Raw genomic sequence first — 23,620 nt, 5'->3', positions numbered from 1 at the left:
CCAGTTTACAAAAATCCATCTGCAGGAGCTGATCGTAAAACACATTTTAATCAAGTGAAAAAATAGAGTTGAAACCCAGTAATACATAGTATTTGGTATTTTAACATGTTTCAATACTTGATTCCAGTAAGGATCGTAGTATCTAAGAACCAGTGTGGTATACAGGTTGAGCTTCTCTTGTCCAGAAAAGTGAAACTAGTATCTAGAGACAGTAAAAATTTAACAGGAGAGCCTATCCATACAAGGCTTAAGCTACAAGGCTCCATGCGTACAAAAGCAATATACAGAAGTATTACCATAGACGGAGATGAAGCTGATGGAGGTTCAATGTCACACCAAACTGGAGCAATCTCTGCAGAAGAGTTTGAGATGTGGTTCCTCAATTACCTATCAAGGTCTTGTTTTAAAATAATACAGAATCACAAAATATTTGTCATTTCTACCAAATTTTATTGCCAAACATCTAAACAAATACACTGAGGCATAACGTCACCAAATATCATCATACTCCCTTTTAATTAACTTCAAAAAGGAGAGAAGAAAACAAAGAACTCATACAAATTGGATGTACCCTAAAGTAATACAGAATGAAAAAGCAAAAGACGGTACACTGGATCAGGTTTACAACTATGGCTTTTTAAAGCATCTGAACATAATCTGGCATACAAGAAAAGTCTGTTCAAAGAGCAGACTGAGCCATGTATAATTAAAAGAATAAGTAATTAAGTCACATGAACCATGCTCTCTTTTCATTCTAATATGTGAACAATTACACAGGTCTCTCAACTAAACTTCAGCCATTCCGGCTTGCCTTTAAATGTATCAAGACATCTTATAGTGACATTCAGACAGGAAATATGCATTTCTTTAGAAAAAGAGAAGGATAATTTACTAGCGAATTAGCCTGCCAAGGACTCAAAGCATGTCTCTTACGGTACTTAAGTAATGGGAAAGCTTTCCCACAGTACATACTGAACTCACCAGAAATATTCAGAGCGCTGATAACAGTACCAGGATAAAAAAGATTAGATAAAATCATGGACCATTGGTTGAAAAATAGTTGACTGAAATAGTCAGGATATGAATTCTTGTAATCAGAACAGTATTTTCTCTTTTTTTTTGCTAGGAATAAGAGAGAGATTGTTCCATAATTGTCCTACTTCTTGGTATGCATCTTGTGAAGCATCCAGCCAGAAGAGGTCATTCTTCAAGACAGCATATTGGCCTCTGGTGTCATCAGGCCAACCCATTTTGTAGCTCTTAAATAGCTCAAAAATAGCAAGCAGGTTTTAGAGGCTTGTCAAAATTGATGAACCACAGTGATGCCTCCTGGTTTGAGGAGTTGCACATGCCTTAGTAAGATTCCCCCCCCCCCCCGCGCCCCCAAATATCTCCAAACATTTATAGAAAGAGAAGAGGCAGGGACAGAACAAGGATAAAATTGGGAGATGCTGTATTTACCATTTGATGGTTTGGAGAACTGCGACTTGTATGCAAAATACAGAAGCTGCAGGTTGCTTTACAAATTGTGAGTTGTGTGCTTCTTTTGGTTAGTGCACAGGCCATTAAGTAAACATGTATTTTCTCTAAACTGAAAAGACAGGATGAGATATCTCGGATTTTAGGGGAGAATTTTATCGACATTATGCTCTGAAATGCTAAACCTTTCCAACAAGTAGTTACAACAGTTGGCTACTTTCCCCCACTTAAAAACTGGACTTCAGTTGTGAGGGGAAAGGATTTTCAGTGGCTTATATAAAACTGGATCTGTACAGGACTGTACTTTTTAAAAATAATAATAATTGTGAGGTGTCACCAGCTTCCCAACAGAAAAGGAGCAATATATTTTACGTGAATTTAAGAGTCGGTGAATCTAAATATTGTTAGCTGTAAGGTTTGGGGGCTTTTAATAAAATGATTTAGATTGTTATTTGTGCTTTATTATATTCTCCCTGGTTCTGATAGTGTATGTTTGTGGTGTTATTTCAGTCCCAAACTTTATGAATCAGGTGAGACAGCAATTTAAAAGTTCAAATCCAAGTGAATGAGAAATTATGACAGTTGCTATTTCTAGTTCCTATTTCTAGATTAGTAAGGAGGAAATCCTGTACCACAAAGTAGTGAGTGACAATAGATTATATTCACAATTTATGTTCCCTGACTTTCACCAAAATGCACATAAAAGTCTGAGGTTTAGCAAATCAAGTTTACTCCCTTCCACTAATGAGAGAGAGCTTTATAGTTGCCACAGCAATTTTAAGCCAACATTCTTGCTCTAATCTGAAAGCTGCATACTAAACTCATTGCATGCAAGGCTGCCTCGCCAAATTACTGTGAACATTGACAAACTGAGCAGATGACGTAGATGTGAGAATCAGCCTCCTATCTCATATCTAGGCACTGTGGCAATATGCTAAGATTTGTCAAGTTTAAATATGCCTATTCTTCAAAGGGCAGGATGCTATCTTCCCTGCAGATATTCTATGGGAGGTCATAGACCAACTTAAGGTTTTCTCTTTTTGCATTCAGAATGAACGCAATGACTCTTTCTATAGAAACTCCTAATTAGACTGATGAAATATTTGTTAAAATCAGGAATCTCTCTCTTTAAAAATATTTATGCTGTTACATTTTGTATACCTGGTCTGCAATTTAGTTCAAAACTGAATGTACAGAAGCGGTTCAGACTTTCAAAGCAGCAATAAACTGACTGTACAGCCTCAACAGCAATTCATATGGACACCACAATGACCCGGCTAATCTCTCAGTCTGTGACTGTTTGAATTGCCTGAGATAAACACATTTGCCATGTCGCTTGTAGGTCTCAGGAACACTGAATCAAAGCCTGCCTTAAAGCACGTCAAAAAGGACAAAGAAAACTGTTAACAGCTGTTTGCAGTAAGACTTTGCACACTAAATTGACTGCCACAATGTTGTTAAACTCCCATCCTCATTCCGTGAATTGATATAGTCCAACAGACTGCATGCCAAAAAAATCTTGGCTCTACTGAGCCTGAATTATTGGAAATGTTTGTGCCAACCATAAATGCAACATGCCACTGTAGCCTGACACTGTTTTATTTGAATAAATTACAGAATACCTTGTGCTGGATGCTTCTTATAGTTGAAGAACTGAAGCTACAGCACGTGTCTTTGTGAAAAAATGGACTGAAACACCTGGACATATTGTTATAATAAATGCTCTTTGTGAGTTGCATTACAGTCCTCGCAGCACTGTACCAAGGGATTTATGACTGTTATAACTGAAGCACACATGCTAACAAAGAATTGGTTTATCAGAAAAACTTTGAACAAAACCAGGGGAGCATCCTGAGTGATTTCCAGACTGATACTGGCTTCTCTATACATTGCTATGATCATTCTAGCTTTATGATCCCATTAAAAAGGTCTTTATGCCAAATCACAATCTGATTCTGTTTTCAAACCTCACTGTTCAGTCAAATGAAGGTGGAGACCTTTAATATAACTTAGATGAAAAAAGAAGATGAGGAAGAAATTTCATTTTTGCAGGGAGAGGGAATGATGTTAGAGAGCAGGTAAAGTTCCCATTTGAGTGGAAGGCTTTGCTGCTGTTCCCATTCCTAACAGCTGTAGCCTCACACAGATGGAAAAGAATATTTGGTCAGACACCAGCAGCTTGCTAATGCATTTGGCTTTGGCAGCCCCTCCAATTCCATGCAATTCAGTTCAACTTACTTCTTCTTTGCATTTACATTTCTGCAGACCCAGTTCATGCCGTCCTTCAAGAATAAAAGAACAAAAAAGAAAAAATTAGAAGACAAAGAAAGAACAATATAACTCCAGAACCCAACAAGTCATCCTTTATACCATTTTATAAAAACACTGCCTGTGTTTTCTTTTCTCACTCTCGCTGTTTCCTATCATATATAAATGCTATATATGAAATGTGTTGTCGAAGGCTTTCATGGTCAAAATCACTGGGTTGCTGTAAATTTTTCGGGCTGTATGGCCATGTTCCAGAAGTATTCTCTCCTGACATTTCGCCTGCATCTATGGCAGACATCCTCAGAGTTGTGAGGTCCTCACAACCTCTGAGGATGCCTGCCATAGATGCAGGTGAAATGATAGAGAAAATGCTTCTGGAACATGACCATATAGCCTGAAAAACTTACAGCAACCCTATATATGACATGGTTTCTCATTAGTGCAACTAGCTTTGGGAAACTTGCTATCTGAATAGCCCTTTCCTGAGTCAAGATTTTGCATCATTTGGCAAGTGGTAAGTTATGGGGTAAACTGCCTTCTTCTATGTGTTTTTGATACAATAGACTGTTTGGATTTGTTTGTTAGGTTGTCTTGTGACATGGTTGAACCTGTCTATAAATGTACGACTGCTGTTATCCTGATCTGTTTTGGAGAGGCTGACCTATAAATCAAAGCACAAGGGAAGTTCTAGGATTCACTGTTAACTGTCTAAACCAGTGTTTCTCAAACTGTGCTCCTCCAGACGTTTTGGACTTCAGTTCCCAGAAATCCCAACCAACTTACCAGCTGTTAGATATTGTGGGAGCTGAAGTCTAAAACATCTGGAGGAGCACAGTTTGAGAAACTCTAATCTAAACTAATGTCTTGCCACATTTCATTTCTTTTGCACCATTCATTTGTGCTTTCTTCTCCATGGATAGCAAGTTTGAGCTTTCCATGGATTGCTGAATTTGCTCGTCTACATTGGTACATGTCTTGAAAAAATCATGCACGGTTGCAGAAAATGGGGGGGACGGACGGACATAGATGAAATAATGAAATAGCTTACAATAAAACACATTGAATCAGATAAAATTAATAATGTGATGGAAGTGCACCAACCATGCATACACATTGAAAAAGGAAAAGGAATAATCTCCAATAATGAAGATGGGAAGGATATACAAGAGCCAAGAAGCGGGATTCTATCTAGTGAAGTATATGAAGCCATTGCTGTAAAAAAAAGTCCTAGGAAAAAGTTTTAGTGGATGTCCCAGCAGTAACGAGAGAAAAGTTATTGACTCAGCAAATGCCCTGTTCTGCCTTATAGCTGCCATGTTTGTCCCTGCAATCCCAATAAACTGTCCTATCTCTATTTTCCAACTCCTTTAAAAAAGAAATTCTACATTCTGCAGGAGCCTTGCATATTGCAATTAAAATACCAGTAAGTGCTGGGGAAAAATAAATACAGTTAGGCTAACTATGTCCACTGTCTTAGACCTACTGCAACCTTTAGAAATCTGCTTGCAAAGAAGGAAGTGGTTTTCAACAGTTCCTACCATTCCGATTTAATCGGACTCTAAAGAAGTATTCATATTTACACATATTGTGATATACAAGGCAAGCAGCACTCCTCATTCATTTTGAATGTAGGTTTATTTGTTGAAGGAGAACAGCTGAGGCAGCTTAAAACAATAAATATCTGCTGACACTCCTTTGATATTCAGCACAACTATCCCATAAACAATACATCCCTGCAAAACAACAACCAGGCATTCCATTTCTCAGTGGAAAGCAAACCACAGCCTCCCATAGAGTAAAACAAACACTGTCAATGACACAAGAGAGCTCAGCCATAGGATACCGGGCTACTCAAACACTGCACAATGGAGGCTCATAAAACAGAGTTTATGATGGGATTTACTGTGGCTGTAAGCCTGGCTGTATAACAAGGACAAAAGAATGACAAGGCACTATGCACAGGAGGAAAGGTGATCTCCAAACAGCTTTTCAATTCCTGTCTAGGTCACTTTACTTTGAAGGCAGGAACCGATCCAAAAATTCACTTTCAGAACAAGAGGTGATTCACAAATAATTGTGATGGTCTCTAATTAGTTTGTAGGGGAACGAATGTATGAAATTAACACCCAGCTTCAAGGAAAAAAGGACAAACATACTTTAATCTACAGGTAAGCCATTTCCTATACACACCCTTGACAAAGAATAAATTCCAAACCCATTTAAATATGTATAATCCAGTGGCTCTCTAGATCCTCAGCAGTTCAATTATGGAGCCCCTTGTGGATGCCAAAAAAGCAGATGATTGCATACTTTTTAACACATCCCAACAAAATAAATTCTTGGTGCCTTGGTTTTTAGACTTGTTCCTGGGATTATTTGGGGTGCTAATTCAGAAAATTGCATTGGATAAGCTGAATCAGCTCTAGTTATTTAGCTATAGTTATCATAGTTAATGGTATATTTCAAAAACTAGAGCTAATAGGGGAAAACTGGTGCCATTTTTCAAATCAACATTCATATCTTGATAAAACATTTATTTTCTGTATATGTAACTTACAAATGCTTACAGCCACATTTTGTTCCTTTGTTCTAGATCCCACTAAGTATAAAAACCTGTATCTCTAAGGAGAACAAGTGTCAAGTGTATAACTTTCTAAGTACCTTCAAATGTGTTTTATTATTTGATGTTTAATGGATATATTTGTAGCAATTGTTAATGTATATAACAATTTCAGACCACCAGAGGAAGGCCTGGAGTAAGGCCGAAACCAGTAGTGGGTGGCTGATTCATGTTCAACTCGGCATAAGAACACACAACGTCCATACCATTTCAGAGTGATTATGCAAAATCCATACAATATCTTTTGTGATTACTGTGAATTTGATTCATGTTCAACTTGGCATAAGAACACACGATGTTGATATAATTTCAGAGTGATTGTTCAAAACCCATACAATATCGTTTGGGATTACTGTGAATTTGAACAGTATAATAAGTTTCAACTGTCATATTATTTGCTGTACTTATTTATTTTCTATTTTGTATATAAGTGGGCTATTTTGTTGAGCAGTGTTATTAAATGCCAGTTGTAAGCTGCGCTGAGTCCCCCCTCGGAGGTTGAGAAGGACGGGATACAAATGCTCAAAGTAAATAAATAAATAAATGTGTGCATAGATGCTTCAGCACACCCATGTTTACATTGCAGCCCTATCTCCTCTCTGTAAAGGATGTGATGATCTACAGTTGAAATTGTAGCTCTGGATCCATGAAGTGGGAGGGTGTTTGCTGTAATATGAAGGAACAAGAAGTTAACACAATATAGTCACTGATGTTTTAAACATGACCTCAATTCAATCATCTTATGGGCTTTGTTGAAATTAAAGTGAATGTTGGAGACTACTGTGTCTTAATATATCATATAGGAGTGTGAGGGGAGCAAGGATCAATGATTCCAGGTGGTTATGTCAGGACTAAAACTTTAGCATCCCAGGTGTCAGAATGAAGAGGAAGAAAAGATACATGCTGAATGCATTCCAGGCACTGTATACAGTAAGCAGCTCCTCTTGAAATATGAAGTCTTTGATACAATCCAGCTGTTGTTAAAACAAAGCAGAGAGTGCCATACATCCCAGCTTTATTCTTCCTGAAGAGATTGCTGTCAAAGTGGCACTTTTCTTTCTCTGAGCTTTGAATGCCTGTACAGAATTCCATCTATAACCAATCACAGGTGCAGTTGCTGAAGATGCAAATCAGAGAGAAGATAGGGCTTTTTGAATGGGGCCAGGACCACAGCAGAAAGAATTTGGTTGAGATATGCATTTGTTGAAAAACACAGATTTGACAAAAGTGCTGCTTCAAAACAGCGAAGAGATGATCCAGTATTCTCAAATAGATACCTCAGCAAGGAATCTATGCCATAAACCAAAAAAGCAAGCATGGACACAAATCTGTAACAAACCTTGATCACTAAGTGTGGGCATTATCAAGAATTGTTGATTCATCTCAGTGTTTCCTTTTTGTTCAATCACTGTCTGGTCTTGAACACCTGATGATATAGGCTTCTCTATGTGGTGATTCCAATATTTTCCTATACAACGCCCCACTCCCTGCTAACTGCTCGCTTTCCTTTTCTTTGTTCCCATCTATCAAGCTATTGAGTGGTCTAAGCCCTCTGAATCCCCACCAATACTTAAATCACAGGGAATGTTCATGAATTTGGCAGGATAGGATTCCTAATAAACAAAAGTAAGTGTGAAAAGCAATTTGATGTATGCAGATAGTATCAGGAAAATTTAAAATGTATATGTGCAAAAGCTAGGATGGAAGGGTATTGAAAAATATTTATTCAAAACTTTCACTGATAGTGATAAAGGGACATTTCAGTATTAGCAGTATGAATTATCCATACCTTGGCCCAGCCATTAATCGGAATGGAGAGTGCAGTCAAGAAATCAGAAGACGACTATGGATTTGGAAGCATAGTTAAGAAGGAACTAGACAAAATTTCAAAGTGTCAAGATATATAATTGAATATTAAAGTTAGAATATTAAAGTTAGTTGTATTTCTCTTTTCTATGTATGGTTGTGAAAGCTGGTCTCTTTACTGTTTTTAAGAGACCAATGATTTGGACAAAATCAGGAAGAATCATAATTTTTCTGCATGGAATTTTATCTGCTTTATCCCACAATTCTCATCTTCCCTTCATATCAGATCGGAACAGGTGAGGGGGAACTGGCATGTCTGCAATTATTATTGTTTATTTTATTATACAGGGTGAGGCAGCATAACTTCCTTTTTAAAAAACTTAATAAAACCCATTGTATGAATCAGAAATCTTTAATTTTTTTTATAATGTAGGTGAATACCTAAAGTTTTGTTTTATGTAGTTTTGAAGATCAAATTAGGTAGGTGACGCCCCTCATTCTCCATTCCCCATACACTAAGTAAACCAATTTCTGACGTTTGTCATGACTCTTGCCAGCATAGCAGGCATTATGTTGGCAATTACTTCCTGAATGTTGGTCTTCAAATTTTGTAGGGTCCTTGGATGGTTCACATAAACACGGGATTTCAAAAAAACCCATAGAAAAAAATCACAAGGGGCCAAATCTGGAGGGAGGGCAGCTGCAGATACATAAAGCTAACCTACACATAGGGCTGCCTGTGAAGATGGCCCAAAAACCGCAACTTGTGCAAAGGTCAGCAGCCAGGTTGTTAAGAAGCTTGTTACAGAGAGCAGACGTTGCCTTTACCGAAGCAGTTTCACTGGCTGCCAATAAGTTTCCGGGCTCAATTCAATGTACAGGTTATTACCTATAAAGCCACAAATGGTTCGGGTCCTGCTTATCACTGTGACTGTATCTCCTTCTATGAACAGGCATGAGTGCTAAAATCTGCCAGGGAGGCCCTTCTTTCGCTCCCACTTCCGTCACAAGCACGGTTGGTGGGGACGAGGGAGAGGGCCTTCTCGGTGGTGCCCCCCCCCCCCCCGGCTCTGGAATTCTCTCTCCAGGGAGATTAGATTAGCCCCCACCCTGTCCACCTTCCGGAAAAACTTGAAGACTTTGATGTTCCAATGTGTCTTTGAATAAGGGTTTAGCTACTCATTAAGTCTGCCTAATCTTTTGGTTGGATCTCCAGAACTTTATTTCCAGCCCCGGCCCTACAGCCATTGTCCTGACATATTAGCCTCAAATCTGCATGTGCCCACTTTTCTTTGCTACTGTTTATGTGATGTTTGGTTTATGTTTTATGATGTCTTATATTTTATTGGTTTTATTGTTTTAATATATTTTACTATATATGTTTTTAATTGTGTTACTTTCTAACCTTTGTTTATATCGGGCTTGGTCCCCATGTAAGCCACCCTGTCTCTTTGGCGAAATGAAGGCTGGATATAAGAATAAGGTTATTATTATAAAGTTATTACACCATCATAATACATCAACAAGATGCCAGCCCTATTTTTAAAACCATTGATAGTGTGTGTGCGCACATAAAAGTGTATGTTAAATGCAAACGTTAGATGTTCTCTTAGACGACATTAATGCCACAAGCATCTGCCTATTCACATTTTTATATCCTACAGCTCGTCTTATAAACACATAATAGCGTCAACAAACTGACGAGCCCCTTTTTCCAAACTGTGAAGGAGATTTCTACCCCTTATGCTTCTCCCTCCCCCCCCCCCCCCCTCTCTTTCAGCTTGTTAATTGTGAAGAATAATCGATTTGGTAGAAATCTGTGTGTGGTAAAAAGAAAAAAATCCCTTCTCTGAACAATACTATGAGCCTGATTGATGCAAGGAAGGAAAGGGCATGAAAGCAAAGTGGTTTCTTCAGTTATGGCAATGGAGCTGTTTTACAGGGGGACTCATGAGGATAAGCCAGGGGCATACGCCACCTCCAAAGCTTCTTCAGTGGAACCTTTCATTGATATCAAAAAGGTACTAGGGCAAGGTCACCAAAGATTCCTTTCTTAATTAACATTTTTATTTAAAGAAACCCATTTCAAATAATAGTTAAATTCTCTAAATGTATATAATGTATTAATCATAATGTAATCTCATTAACCTTGAAATCCCCAATCTTAACTACCTAATTCTAGACACTATAGTATCATCTGCGGAACTAATTAAAATAACCTTCAAACTATTTCTTCTTCATTTGCTGTCATTATTTATTCTTTTTTGATATTCTGCCTTGAGGCGATCACAAACCATTTCCCATTAACTCATTCTCTTTATGTTTAATTCCACGGAAACCCCCTTTTTTCTCATATCCACGGTTATCATCTTGCACTCTTCTTATTGATGCAATGGCCTCCTGGGTACTTTACTCAGGGCAGATGATATATTTACGGTCTCTTTTAAGTATTGTAAATAAATTATGTTCTGTTCACAGACTACAGGGTGGTTCCTTGTTACCATGAACCAGGACTGAAACAGTGCAATCCTATACATGTTTACTCAGAAGTAAAGCCCAACAGACTTAGTGGGTTTTACTCCACTGGGGAGTGCTTAAGGACTAAACCCTCATAGCTAGTTTACACAAGCCAAAAAAATCCAGGCTCGATTTTGCCCCACTTCAGACAAAGTTAAGAAATACCCCAGAGTTTGCTAGAAGCTCTGGAGTCTACCCTGTGGCTTCGGGCAGCCTGGACAGCTAGATTGGGTCTGATTTGACCTGATATACTATGCAGACAGGACAACTGCATTATTACCCTTTCCCTGCACTCATCACTGGAGGGAAAGGGGACAGATCATGCCCATGTCACCATTGCACCACTTTTAGCTGTCCAGAGAACTCTATGGGAACTCCTGGTTCACATGGGTGCATCTTCTGACAGGTGCCCATGTGACCATTCAATTCCCCCTCTTTCTTCCTATCTGCATGGCCACCCTGTTCTGATGTTTGCAGAAAAACCGGCAATGGCCAAGAGTTCTCATGGTGCTGTGTGGATAGTTAGGAGTGGCAGCAGGAGTGACACAGAGGAGGTAAGGTGCACACTGCTCCAAAGAAGTGGTAGTGCTTCCCAACTATGAAAAAACACCCAGGTTAAATTTACTCTGGCCTATTGGAATGCTCTCTATGTGGGGCTGCCTTAGAAGTCAGCTAGGAAATTGCAGCTCATGTAAAATACAACAGGCTGCTCACTGGGATTTTATTCTATTCATGTAATACCAGTTCTGAAGAAATTGCATTGGCTGCCAATCTATTTCTGGTTTAAATTCAAGGTGATGGTACTAAATGGATCAGGACCTCAATACCTGAGAGAATGCCTTTCTCTATATATGCCTATCTGGGAACTGTGATCTCTTTGGACATCTCCTCTGTCTCCCACTTATAGGGATTGGTGCCAACCTGGAGATCATTTTGGCATCAAGTTAAAACCTGGCTTTTTATTAAAGCCTTCAGGCCTAACTGATTTTATTCAGGATGCACTTATCTTATGGTTATACCACTGAAAATGGGTTTCTCGTTTGAAAGTGCTCTGATTTTAATTGGCAAACTGTTTAATCTATCTTAATATTTTAAAACAATTGTTATTATTTATTTATTTAAATTGATTTTTACTTTAAGTTGTCCTGAGATCTTCAAATATAAGACAGAATGTAAATATTCTAATAAATAAATAAACAAATAAATAAATCTATTCAGAAGCGAGTCCCACTGAGTTAATAGGGCATATTCCTAGGTTAGTGGACATAGGACTGCACCCTGAAAATGCATACATACTAAACCAGCTGGAACACAACTTTTCTTCCAAAACAAAAGTATTTTTTGATGTTTGAATAGACTAACATGTTCCAAACCAGCAAGGGGCACCCATGTGCAGAAGCATGCTTCCACATGGGTGGCAGAAGTGTACTACTATCCTCATGTACTGAGAGCCTAATGAACTGACAGGGTTTGCGTTTATAGTCATGTGAGACCTACACCTTCATCCTGACTGAGCCACCAGACCAGTTGTTTTGAAAATTGCTTACTGCTAGACTTGGTTTGGGGCCATAGAGTTTAACTGTCACCAGAGGTAATGTCAGCAACATTTCATTCTACCATCTGTGGGTAGTTTGTTTGACTGGCACGGTTCCAGTGGCCAAATTTCATGCCCACAAAAAAGCTTCAGCAATCAAAAGCAGAGACCAACAACAGTAGTGTCGAGTTCTGCTCTCTACTGTCAACACCACAACCAGATGTGCAAGGCAGTAAGGTCTAATTTATCAACCTAATACATTCTGTGTGCAGTTTCTCAATCTGCATCTAGACAAGGCTGTATGGTATGTGTATATTTCACGTATTAGAGTGCTGCCTCTTTCTTTCCCCCCATAAAAGAGTGGTATACTCTTTCAACACCAATACTCTATATCATCATCAGTGTCTGTTGTATAATAGTGACAACATAGTAACACAATTCATTTTTTTAAATACCATTGTGTCCCCATTGAGAGATTTTGCAAACTTCTTATTATAGCATTATATTACAGCATTTTATTTTCAATAAAAATTACCTGAAAAAATGTTTTAGCATTTTTTTTTAAAAAAAAATCATCCTTTAAATAAGACAAAGAAGTAACACTAAAGGAATCTTGTATCTGTAGAGATCATGTTATTTCCATTTTTAAAGGTGGTTTTGTTGCAATTTGAGGAAAACATGGAAGTGCCGGGTAAAATACAGGATGACGATTCAATTACGGCATAGTAATTTCATACTGACAGACTTGTATAGAGGCAGCTCAAGTTTACATGTTGCAATATAAAATACTATATTTGTGCTTTAGAAGCAAATATACAGGCACTTGGGAGGTGAAAATGAAGTTATTTTGCTAGCTTGTTAGGTAAACAGATTTCTTGTATTTACAAATGAAACATGGTACAAAACATGAAAATGAAATTGAAGTCAACGTTTCACACAATACTTTTAGAAACTGCAGTGCCAAAGGAGCTACTATAAAATGGCCTGCACTTGTTGAAGAGAGAGGGTGACACTTGCTTTTAAAATATCTCCCAAAGCTGGCTCTTCCATCCTTTTGTATGGATTTCCATATCTGTTCTTTGCAGATGTCATAACAGATTATAGGGAAAATGAGCTGTGTGTTATCTCACACCCAATGTTTTACTTTGATGCTATGAATGCAGATAAACATGTGACAGGAGGGTTGACCTATGTGATGTAACACAGTGAGTCAACCATGACACTCACCCTGGGCCTGGGGTCTTTGTCTGAACCAATCCCACAATGTTTGCATTGGGTCTTTTTCCTTGGCAAAGAGGATGTGACATGGTGGCTAACTCTTTCAAAATGTTTTATCATTCAAGTTTGACAGACACAGAAATATAATGTAGAAAGAAAAAATGTTTTAACATTCTCCTGCTGCATATTTTCTGTTATATAAATACAGATCTTTAATGAATTTAATTAGCTTTCCTGTCTGTCTCCTTGTTTTTCAAGGAAAAACCTTGATTCACTGTGTGATTTGCGTGGGTCATTTGTTCATTCCTATAGTAGAAATTATTATGATGGGAAATAGCAACTGAATGCCCAGAAGACTTGGGCATATGTCTACCACTGATTTGGAAACCTACAGATTTGGAAACCTACAGAGCCCCCTGGTGACACAGCTGAGCTGCTGAACTTGCTGACTGAAAGGTCGGTAGTTCAAATTCAGGGAGCGGGGTGAGCTCCCATTGTTAGCCCCAGCTTCTGTCAACCTAGCAGTTTGAAAACATGCAAATGTGAGTAGATCAATAGGTACCACTTCTGCTGGAAGGTAACGGTACTCCATGCAGTCATGCTGGCCACAGCTCTTTGGCATAGAAATGGAGATGACCACCACTCCCCAGAGTCAGACAGAACTAGACAATGTCAAGGGGAAACTTTTACCTTTAGCTTAGATTCATGAAATTAGATAGTGATAGAAAATGAATTAATAAGTGCAAAGGAGATAGACAACCCAGTTTAAATTTAGTTTAGTAGTACTACTTGACTGCATGGAATATGTTGCTTTGCTTTTTGTCATGTTACAATTTCCAAAACTAAGCTCAAAGCTCACAAAAGGTGAAGGTGTTCAGCAGATTCACAAATGATCTGAATTAAAACCAGATCCTCCTCAAGGTAACTGTCTTAAGCTGCAATCTTCTGCGCACTTTCGCAGCAGTGAATTCTGAAGCGAAACTTCTAAATAAACATGCATATGACTGGCCTCACCAACCTGTGCTTACTTGACTCTTTCATCGTGCTGAAAGACTCTTAAATATTATTAGTCTGGCAGTTTTATCCTATCCTGTAACACATTAAAAGACATTGTGGACCCACCTGGCTCTATTCTCTTTGATTTAACTAGATTTTCCCTATGACTCACAAGAACAAATGTTGCTCAAGACATTGCGTTTTATTTTATCAAGTTACATTTGAGTACTGCTGGACAATGTGTTGCTATTTTTTTAAGTCTGGAAAAGCTTACTGTGACAGCTGTTCCAAACAGAGTAAAACAAATGAAGTCAAACTGACACAGTGAAAAAGAAATGCAGTTGTACAAGAGTAGGAATCCAAGGCAGAAATCCAAGGCCCACACAACAGAACAAGCCTGCAAACATAGCAATGCTGGCTCTCCATATTTTTAAGTGACACAATATAATACCTCACCAAGGTGAGTTTTGCATTGGATTCAACATATAACTATATCCCTACTTGCAGCTGATTATATTTCAGTTTTTCAGGGCCCAATAGGAAAGGTTATATAATATGCATGGTGATTTCCCTTCTCATTCTCTTTGTTTGTGTTGGGAGATACTGTGAAATACAAGGTGTTTCAAAAAGATGGACTCTATTTGAAATTGCTGTCTCTAAAACCATGAACCGCCCCTAAATGAAACCCTTGTCTCTTGAAAAGGTGAATCATAGAGTTTCAATGGATTACCACTAGATGCTTCTATCAGTTCAAAAAAGGCTCTAGACTCAGTTTTTGCAAGATGGCAACCCTGCAACATAAGGTCTAATGAGATATTCTCCATCTGTGGACTTATTTTTTAGATTTGTTTTTGGCTTAAAATGGTTAATAAAACTTGATAACTTGGTAAAACCCATAAAACCGTATGTAACTTTTTGTGTAATTGTAACATGCTGACATCATGAAATATACTGCTTTGAAATTGGGTCTATCATTTTGAAACACCATGTATAAATGAATGTGTGTTTGTATGAGTGTTTCTACAGGCAGAAGTACAGTTTACAGAGAATTATGATGCCTGATGACAGTGACACTGAAACTTACCGTACTTTGTAATTGAAGATGCTACTACACATAGATGGATCAGGTAGTCAATGGCAATAAAGAAAAGAAAGCAAGAAAATCTATGTAGGAGGGTAGACAGCAACAAAGGACTTAAGCTGCAGAACAGTGCATCTTATATCAAAGTCTGGATTTGTAAAAACAGCGACCTCCTTCACATACCAACAAACAGTGTTTGTTTTGTTTAGCTTCATTTGCTTTACAACAAATGTATTGTATATTCTGATCTAGAACAGAAGGAATGCATTTCCCACTAAGACCACTGCAAAGCAATTGTTTGAGAATAAATACTGTCTCCTCACCGATACTCCCTCTCCCGTGAGGGCGGAGCAGGACTGAATCTGCCAGACTCTGTCACGGATTGTGTGCAAATTCAGACCCTCTGCAATCTCTGCTGCAGGAGCTGCCGTCAGCAAATCTTGTTTGTTTGCAAAGATGAGTACAGGAACACCACTTAGTTTCTCCTCGTCCACGAGCTCTGCCAGCTCCTGGAATCGCAAAAACATATTTATTTATTTATTTATTTATTTACTTTATTTGTATATGAAAGTTCTTTCTCAAAACCTTTCACCTCAAGTAGTTAATCTTATTTAACTACTGTCCTATCTCACCTCCACAGAGGGGCTCAAGGAGCTCTTCATATAAGGCAGATGCTATACTCTTAACATAGGTTTGTCAAAATAATTTTTATTGAGGGGTACATCAGTCTTATGGTTGCCTTCACAGGGCCACTGAACCATAGAATCATAGAGCTGGAAGAGACCTCGTGGGCCATCCAGTCCAACACCCTGCCAAGAAGCAGGAAAATTGCACTCAAAGCACCCCCAGCAGATGGCCATCCAGCCTGTTTAAAAACCTCCAAAGAAGGAGCCTCCACTACACTCTGGGGCAGAGAGTTCCACTGCTGAACAGTTCTCACAGTTTGGAAGTTCTTTCTAATGTTCAGGTGGAATCTCCTTTCCTATAGCTTAAAGACATTGTTCCGCATACTAGTCTCCAGGGCAGCAGAAAATAAGCTTGCTCCCTCCTTCCTATTATTTCCCCTCACATATTTATACATGGCCATCATATCTCCTCTCAGCCTTCTCTTTTGCAGGCTAAACATGCCCATGGACAATCCAAGGAGGGCCAACTATAATTTCTTTATGGTGCTCTTCGGTTTTTACCCAATTTGGGTCCATGGATCTTACTGAATGACAATTCCCATCTTTTTGATAATCTGCCACACAGACTAAGGATGATTGGAATTGCCACTCAACAACAATTGTGGCTCTGAGACTGGGGAAAGGATTTTAATGTCAAACATCATGCAAGCCTTGTATCTAAATCTAAACCCCACTATCCTGATTAAACAGAACAAACTGTTTAAGTCTAACTAAGGGCCCTTCCACACAGCCCTATATCCCAGAATATTAAGGTAGAAAATCCCACAATATCTGCTTTGAACTGAGTTATCTTGGTCCACACTCGGATAACGTGGGATTTCTGCCTTGATATTCTGGAATATAGGGCTGCATGGAAGAGCCTTAAGAGGAATATGGGACTTGTAGTCCAGCATCTGGAGGGACACATAAAATGGCATGGTGGGCCAGATTCCACCTGCAGACCTTAACTTTGACACATGTCTGAACATTTTAATGAGGCATGATGGCATTATAAGTGCATGAAACAGTGATTCCACACTTCTGTGGAGACACCTCAGGTCTGTATGAGAGACACAGTGAGCAGTATAGTTAAGTCTAAAACTCCAATATGTGTAGTGCTGTGAATGGGGAAGACAGCTTACCCTATCACTGCTAAGTTTTCAACAAGCAGCCCAGATTACCTTGTTTCACATGGTCTTGTTGAGAGTTGGGCTTGGGGACTGTTTTAATTTGCTATTGTCATTTTTAAAAACTGGCTGTTTTATATCATCTTAGGTGTGCTATCAACCCGAGAGATAATAAACATACACCTCTTAATGACAACAACACCAACAAATGCCAAGCCTATACTTAAAAATAAATTCTTCCAAATATATAACAAAAGAGCCATTAGCTCCATCTGATAGTACCAGCTGCCTTCAATGCCAAAAGCACTTCTGCTGCTGATCCCAATAGTCTAGACCAGCAGTTCTTAAAGTGTGCTCTGCGGAGCTCTTGGGGTTCCACAAAGCATACTGAGGGGCTCCATGTTTCTCTCCCCTCAAAGCTTTCCCTCCTCTTTCCTACTGCTCCTCCTCCCCTCATTTCCATTGCCGCCAAAAGCCCTTTTCCCTCAGCCCCCTTGTTGCCCAAACCCTTTCCCACTCACCTCCTTCACTGCCCAGATGATTTCCTCCCCACCTTACTTGCTTCCAAAATCCCATTTCCCTCCCACAACTCAGGGAGTGCTTTAGTTGTGCTTTTTCTGCATGACAGAAGGGAGTTAAACTGGATGGCCAGTCCTGAGGTTGGTTCTTCTCCTTATTATTGTTGTTATTACAAAGGCTGGGTGGCCATCTGTTGGAGGTGCTTTGATTCTGCCTTCCCTGTATCACAGAAGGGGGTTGGACTGGATGGCCCCTGGGGTATTCCACTGAAATACTGTTAAGTTTATGATGATTAAAATTGTTTTTCAAAAGTTTGCCCATGCTTGCTATATATACATTATGTACATATAATATATAAACATTTCTTGGGGCTCCACAAGAAACATTTTCTTCAAAAAGGGCTCCACAGCTGAAAAAGTTTGAGAACCCTGGTCTAGACCATTGCAATTGGCATTACTGACTACACAGCAAAAAATAACACACGCCGGCACTGTTACAACAGATTTTCCAGCACAGCAAAGCAGCCGTTGAAAACAGGTGGCTTTATCCTACACATGTTTCAAATTCTGCAGGAATGCTAACTGCACACTTTGAACTTTGATCCAGTTTAATCAACTGTAATACATAGATGGGACAGTACTGATAAAATCTCATCCCAGAAGCAAAACCCATCCTCATAGAAGGCAGCTGTTGTGGCTAATAGAAGAGATGCGGAGCTCTTGTGCACATCATTTGTTGACAATATAAATGAATGCACTGGAGATTAGATGGTTTAAGAAAATAGGAAACAGAGCCTGCCAATTTCATTCTGTGCCCAAGTTCACTGTAACATGACCTTAGAACAAGAAGGCAATGGGCCTGCACAGTGTCTAGATGTCTAGATTATAACATTATGCGATCTTAAACCTGCAGTGTATATTATTACAGAATGAAAAATGCTGGTTACAATCCTAATGACTGAAGATCTACCTATGTACAACTACTTCTGAATCTCGATGTAATAAGGCATCATGTTACTCTGGATCACTTTAACCCACATCAATGTCCTTATGTTCTTTTATAAACCATGTCCCTGTATGATTTACAATATCCTCTGTTTCAAGTAATTAAGTAAGATACTTTGGATGGAAACAGTGTATCACTCTCTAAGGACAATAATCTATTACTCTATCTACTGCTGAGAGTTGCATCATAAATCAGAAGCTCACCTACAATGTATTACATTATTAGAAAACCCTTAATATTTTAAAAATTGTACTCCCAGCATAATCTATTAAGGGTGTAAGGATGTAACATATAGAAACTCTGTATTTGTGGGGAACGGAACTGAAAAGGGCCTTAGAAGAATGGTCATTCTATGTTTAGTTCTTATTAATTTAGCAGAAAACTATCATTCAAATATTACAACTATCTTTAGTTCGCTTCTAAAAAATCAAACTTTCCCACCTCAAATATCTGATACTGTTCTATGTTTTTCAGGATCTACAAAAAGGGGTTAATTTAATTTTCAAACATGTGACTGACTTACCTGGCCTGTTTCTTCAAATCTCTTTCTGTCAGCACTGTCAATGACATAAATCTACAATCAAAATAATGAAAAGGAATTAAAAGTGGAACAGAAATGTATGATGATGTGTCCTAGGCCCCTTCCACACAACTGTATAAAATCCCATGTTATTTGATTTGAACTGGCAGTGTGGACTCAGATAACCCAGTTCAAAACAGATATTGTGGAATATCTACCTTGATATTCTGGGTTATATGGCTGTGTGGAAAAACCCCTAGAAACAAGTGAACTCAAATAATGAGCCTTGGCAGTAACATCCTTTTCCCAATTACACATACTAGGAATTAATTCCAGTTCAAATCTGTAAATCTTGCACTAAGGAACAGCGCCAGAACACCAACTTCCTTTAATTAAAACTATCACAATAAATACTACAGGTACATGCTACAGGTACACAGTATATATGGAAAGGGGAGCGGAGAGGCACAAAATTATAATAATGAAAGAAAGACCTGAGCAAGATCAGGAACAAGGACATGTGTTAACGTATTCAGATTTCCAAATGTGAACACAGAAATTCATTTACAAACGGGTAACTTACTGTTTAATACAGTAATTATCCTAAAGGCGTCAGATCCTGTCTGAGCTTGGGAATTAATCAGGGTCACCATGGTTAGTATTTGAATGGGAGGCTGCCAATAAATACCAGGTGCTGTAGGCCATATTTCAGAAGGAGGACGTGGCAAGCAACCTCTGACTATTCCTTGCCCAAGAAAACCCTATGAAAATCGTGAGTCAACATATTAGTGTAGTGTAATTACTTATGTGGTGGGAAGAATTTCTCTCAGCCTGTCAGAAGAGGAAATGGGTGTGATGGATACAATTATCTTTGGCACTTCGCTTCTGGCATTCTATGGTTTCTCCCTTCAAGTGCTTATGTCCCATTTATGGGTTTGACTCATGGGCATAGTCTCTATAGATTAGCTAACAAAATATTCATAAAACCATCATAAGGAACAGAATATTTCCCTCACTCTGGCTAGCCAGCTAAATTTCACTGGCTAGGTGAACTGAAAACATGGAACACAATAAGCTATAAATGAACAATATCCTTGCTTGCACATATGCCCCTCCCTGAACTAATCCTGGAAATTAAACATGGAAGTTTTCAGTGGTAAATTGGAAAATTTCACAACAAGCTGTGAGCCAAAATAATGGTGGAACACTGGTTTAAGATTCTGAAAAAATGGCCAAACAGAATCAACTTTTTTTTTCTGTTTGAGATTTTCTCTGGTTATTGGAGTTAACAATGCTGATCTCATATGAAGTTTAGTTGCTACACACTGAATGTAGGGTGAAGCTGTGCTTCTCTCCCACAAAGAGAACAGTCGTACTAGTAAGGGTACTTCTACTGTTATGGTGAAACACTAGTTTAATCCTCTGAAGAGAAGCCTGCACTTGAATCACCCACCAAATCCCTGCAGCATCTGGCTGTTCTCCAAGGACCTCTCATCTATGCTTTATTTGTGAGAAGAATCTCACTCACAACTTGAGACTGCAGGCCTAATGGAAATACCACAATGAACAGCACTGTACCAACCAAGATACACACACATCAAGTGCCTACTTCCAATAACTAGAAGGCTCAATGCCAAAGAGCTGCAGGTGTGTGTCTGAATATGCAATCATTCAAATATACACACCTTTATTTGACTGTGTGGAGCTTCCAAATAGCACAGGTGTGGGTGGCTGGAGTATCTCCCATTCAAGCACACCTGCATGTTTATGAATGTGCAATCACTTCATGTGTTAAAAATATTCTTGAAGGGGCCTCTCACTTGTGTAATACGCTTCAGTTTGGAGCTGAGGCAGGCATCTTAACAAACATGTTGTTGGTTTACAATAATCATACACCAGGCTAGTTTGGATTCCATGTTCTAGCTTCTCTTCACTGTAAACTGTTGGTCATAATGAAGCTAGCATAAGGAACTCTCGTCACGAGTTAAAATTGTTCTTTTTTCCAAAAATTTTCCAGGTACAATAAAAAGAATGCATCAGATAACAAGATATGAAGGAAGTTATGATAGATAACTGCAAAAAGGAGAGAAGAGGTATCACAAAACTGATTTCAAGGGAATGTGTGTAAGGAAAAAAAATCAAGGTTTCTTGACAAACCACTTGGACTAGATAAACAAAAGCTAAGATTGGAGAAAGCATGTTTTATTATAATTCACTTGGCCATAGCAAATGACACTTCCAATTTTCTTTGTCTTCTACTATCTATACAAGAATTCTACAAGGCCGTATTAGAGTTTTATTGTTCATTATGCATGTAAAACTCTTTGTGGTTTAGTCAAGCCTACTATAATACAGTCAATCAAAAGTATTGCACATATTAATCGTTTCACATAGTAATTTAGCACCCATTATTCTAGCTATAACACATATTCTTCTTAATTAAACAGATTTATCTGTAATATTGCAGGGGAATATCAGCAAATCAAGTTTATCAAAGAAAAGCTATGGAGCCCTAAACTGCAACTAACTTCTATACAACTTTCCAAGTAATAACTGCAATAAAATCTGTGCCTGCTTGGAGTATATCTTTAAGATCTTGATGTTAGGCAGCAAAAGAGAAGAGACATTGAATAATTCAGGAGTGTGGACCTCATAATATTTGTGAGGCACCAATATTAAGATACAATCAAGATCTTTTTATTTCCCATGGCTTTTAACTGAATGATCCATGTCCTTCTGATTTGACGTTATTTCTGTGGGACCCTTTGGTTATAAATTGATTTTGTCTGGCCTCACTCCCCTCCACACTTTTATCTAGATATTTTAAAGTAAATAATGTATATGGTATGTATATATTGTATATGATTGTGCTGTTATCTATCCTAATAGCACAATACTATCCACATGTTATACCCAACGAGTACAGATATAATACCTACTTTCCTCTATACAGTTTGTGGCAATTTTATACAATACTAGCTGTGCCCTGCCACGCGTTGCTGTGGCCTATAGTAAAACTTATCAAAGTTGAGGTAGATATCTGGACTATTATGAAAGAGAGGTCCCTACCTATTCCTCCCCCCTTTTCCTCCCCCTTTCTCTCCTTTCTTCCTTCTCTACCTCTTTCTTTCTTTCCTTCTTTCACTACTTGGTTTCATCCTTCTCTCTTTCCTTCATTCCCTCCCCCTTTCTTCCTTTGCCTTTCTTCCCTCCCTGTTTGCTTCCTTCTTTCTCTTTTTATTTCCTTTTATTTCACCACCATCATAACAATAACAATAATGCAATGCATTGCCTCCGGGACCTGACACCTCTCCCATTCCCCCTAAAAGGGTCTCAGAGGAACAATAGCATAATAATAATAATAGAAATAACAACCTTTACCCGCCACGTGTTGCTGTGGCCAATCTTCCCTCTTTCTCTCCTTCTTTCCCTCCTTCCTTCCTTCCTTGCCGTTTTGTGAGTGTGTTGCTGTGTTGTTTTTCATTTTGAGTAGATATGTTTGTACCTTGTGGGTTGTGTTATGGGCACGGGGATTTTAGTTAAGTTTCGTTGGGGGATTTTTGAGTTTTGTTGTTTTGCCGTTTTGTGAGTGTGTTGTTGTGTTGTTTTTCATTTTGAGTAGATATGTTTGTACCTTGTGGGTTGTGTTATGGGCACAGGGATTTTGGTTAAGTTTCGTTGGGGGATTTTTGAGTTTTGTTGTTTTGCCGTTTTGTGAGTGTGTTGTTGTGTTGTTTTTCATTTTGAGTAGGTATGTTTGTACCTTGTGGGTTGTGTTATGGGCACGGGGATTTTGGTTAAGTTTCGTTGGGGGATTTTTGAGTTTTGTTGCTTTGCCGTTTTGTGAGTGTGTTGTTGTGTTGTTTTTCATTTTGAGTAGATATGTTTGTACCTTGTGGGTTGTGTTATGGGCATGGGGATTTTGGTTAAGTTTCGTTGGGGTTTTTTTGAGTTTTGTTGTTTTGCCGTTTTGTGAGTGTGTTGTTGTGTTGTTTTTCATTTTGAGTAGATATGTTTGTACCTTGTGGGTTGTGTTATGGGCATGGGAATTTTGGTTAAGTTTCGTTGGGGGGTTTTTGAGTTTTGTTTCCTCGTTGGATGCCCCTAACAAATTTATATATATAGATTTTTAATTAATGTCACACATGAGATTAAATTTGTGTACACCGAATCATCAGAAGGCACAGATGTCACTATCTCAACTACCATAGACATTTTTGGATTTTGGAGTATTTCGGATTTCAGAATTCCAGATAAAATATGCA

At 38.5% G+C, this 23,620-nt stretch overlaps 1 protein-coding gene across 1 annotated transcript in view; it reads right to left on the bottom strand.

The window, feature by feature from the left end:
• Positions 1–429: 429 nt before the first annotated feature.
• ARL3 (ADP ribosylation factor like GTPase 3) overlaps positions 430–23,620 on the bottom strand; it is a 49,924-nt gene continuing 26,733 nt past the window's right edge. The window contains exons 4-6 of the mRNA XM_060768302.2: positions 19,359–19,409; positions 15,843–16,028; positions 430–3,761 (exon numbers count right to left, since the gene is read on the bottom strand). Of these exons, the coding sequence (XP_060624285.1) occupies positions 3,714–3,761; positions 15,843–16,028; positions 19,359–19,409 (285 nt within the window). The 3' untranslated portion in view covers positions 430–3,713. The remainder of the gene's footprint in view (positions 3,762–15,842; positions 16,029–19,358; positions 19,410–23,620) is intronic.

Source organism: Anolis sagrei, chromosome 3 (assembly GCF_037176765.1).
Source record: "Anolis sagrei isolate rAnoSag1 chromosome 3, rAnoSag1.mat, whole genome shotgun sequence".
NCBI classification, from domain to species: Eukaryota; Metazoa; Chordata; class Lepidosauria; order Squamata; family Dactyloidae; genus Anolis; species Anolis sagrei.
The sequence above is the reverse complement of the archived record's forward strand: the minus strand, read 5'-3'. Positions and strand labels throughout refer to the sequence as shown.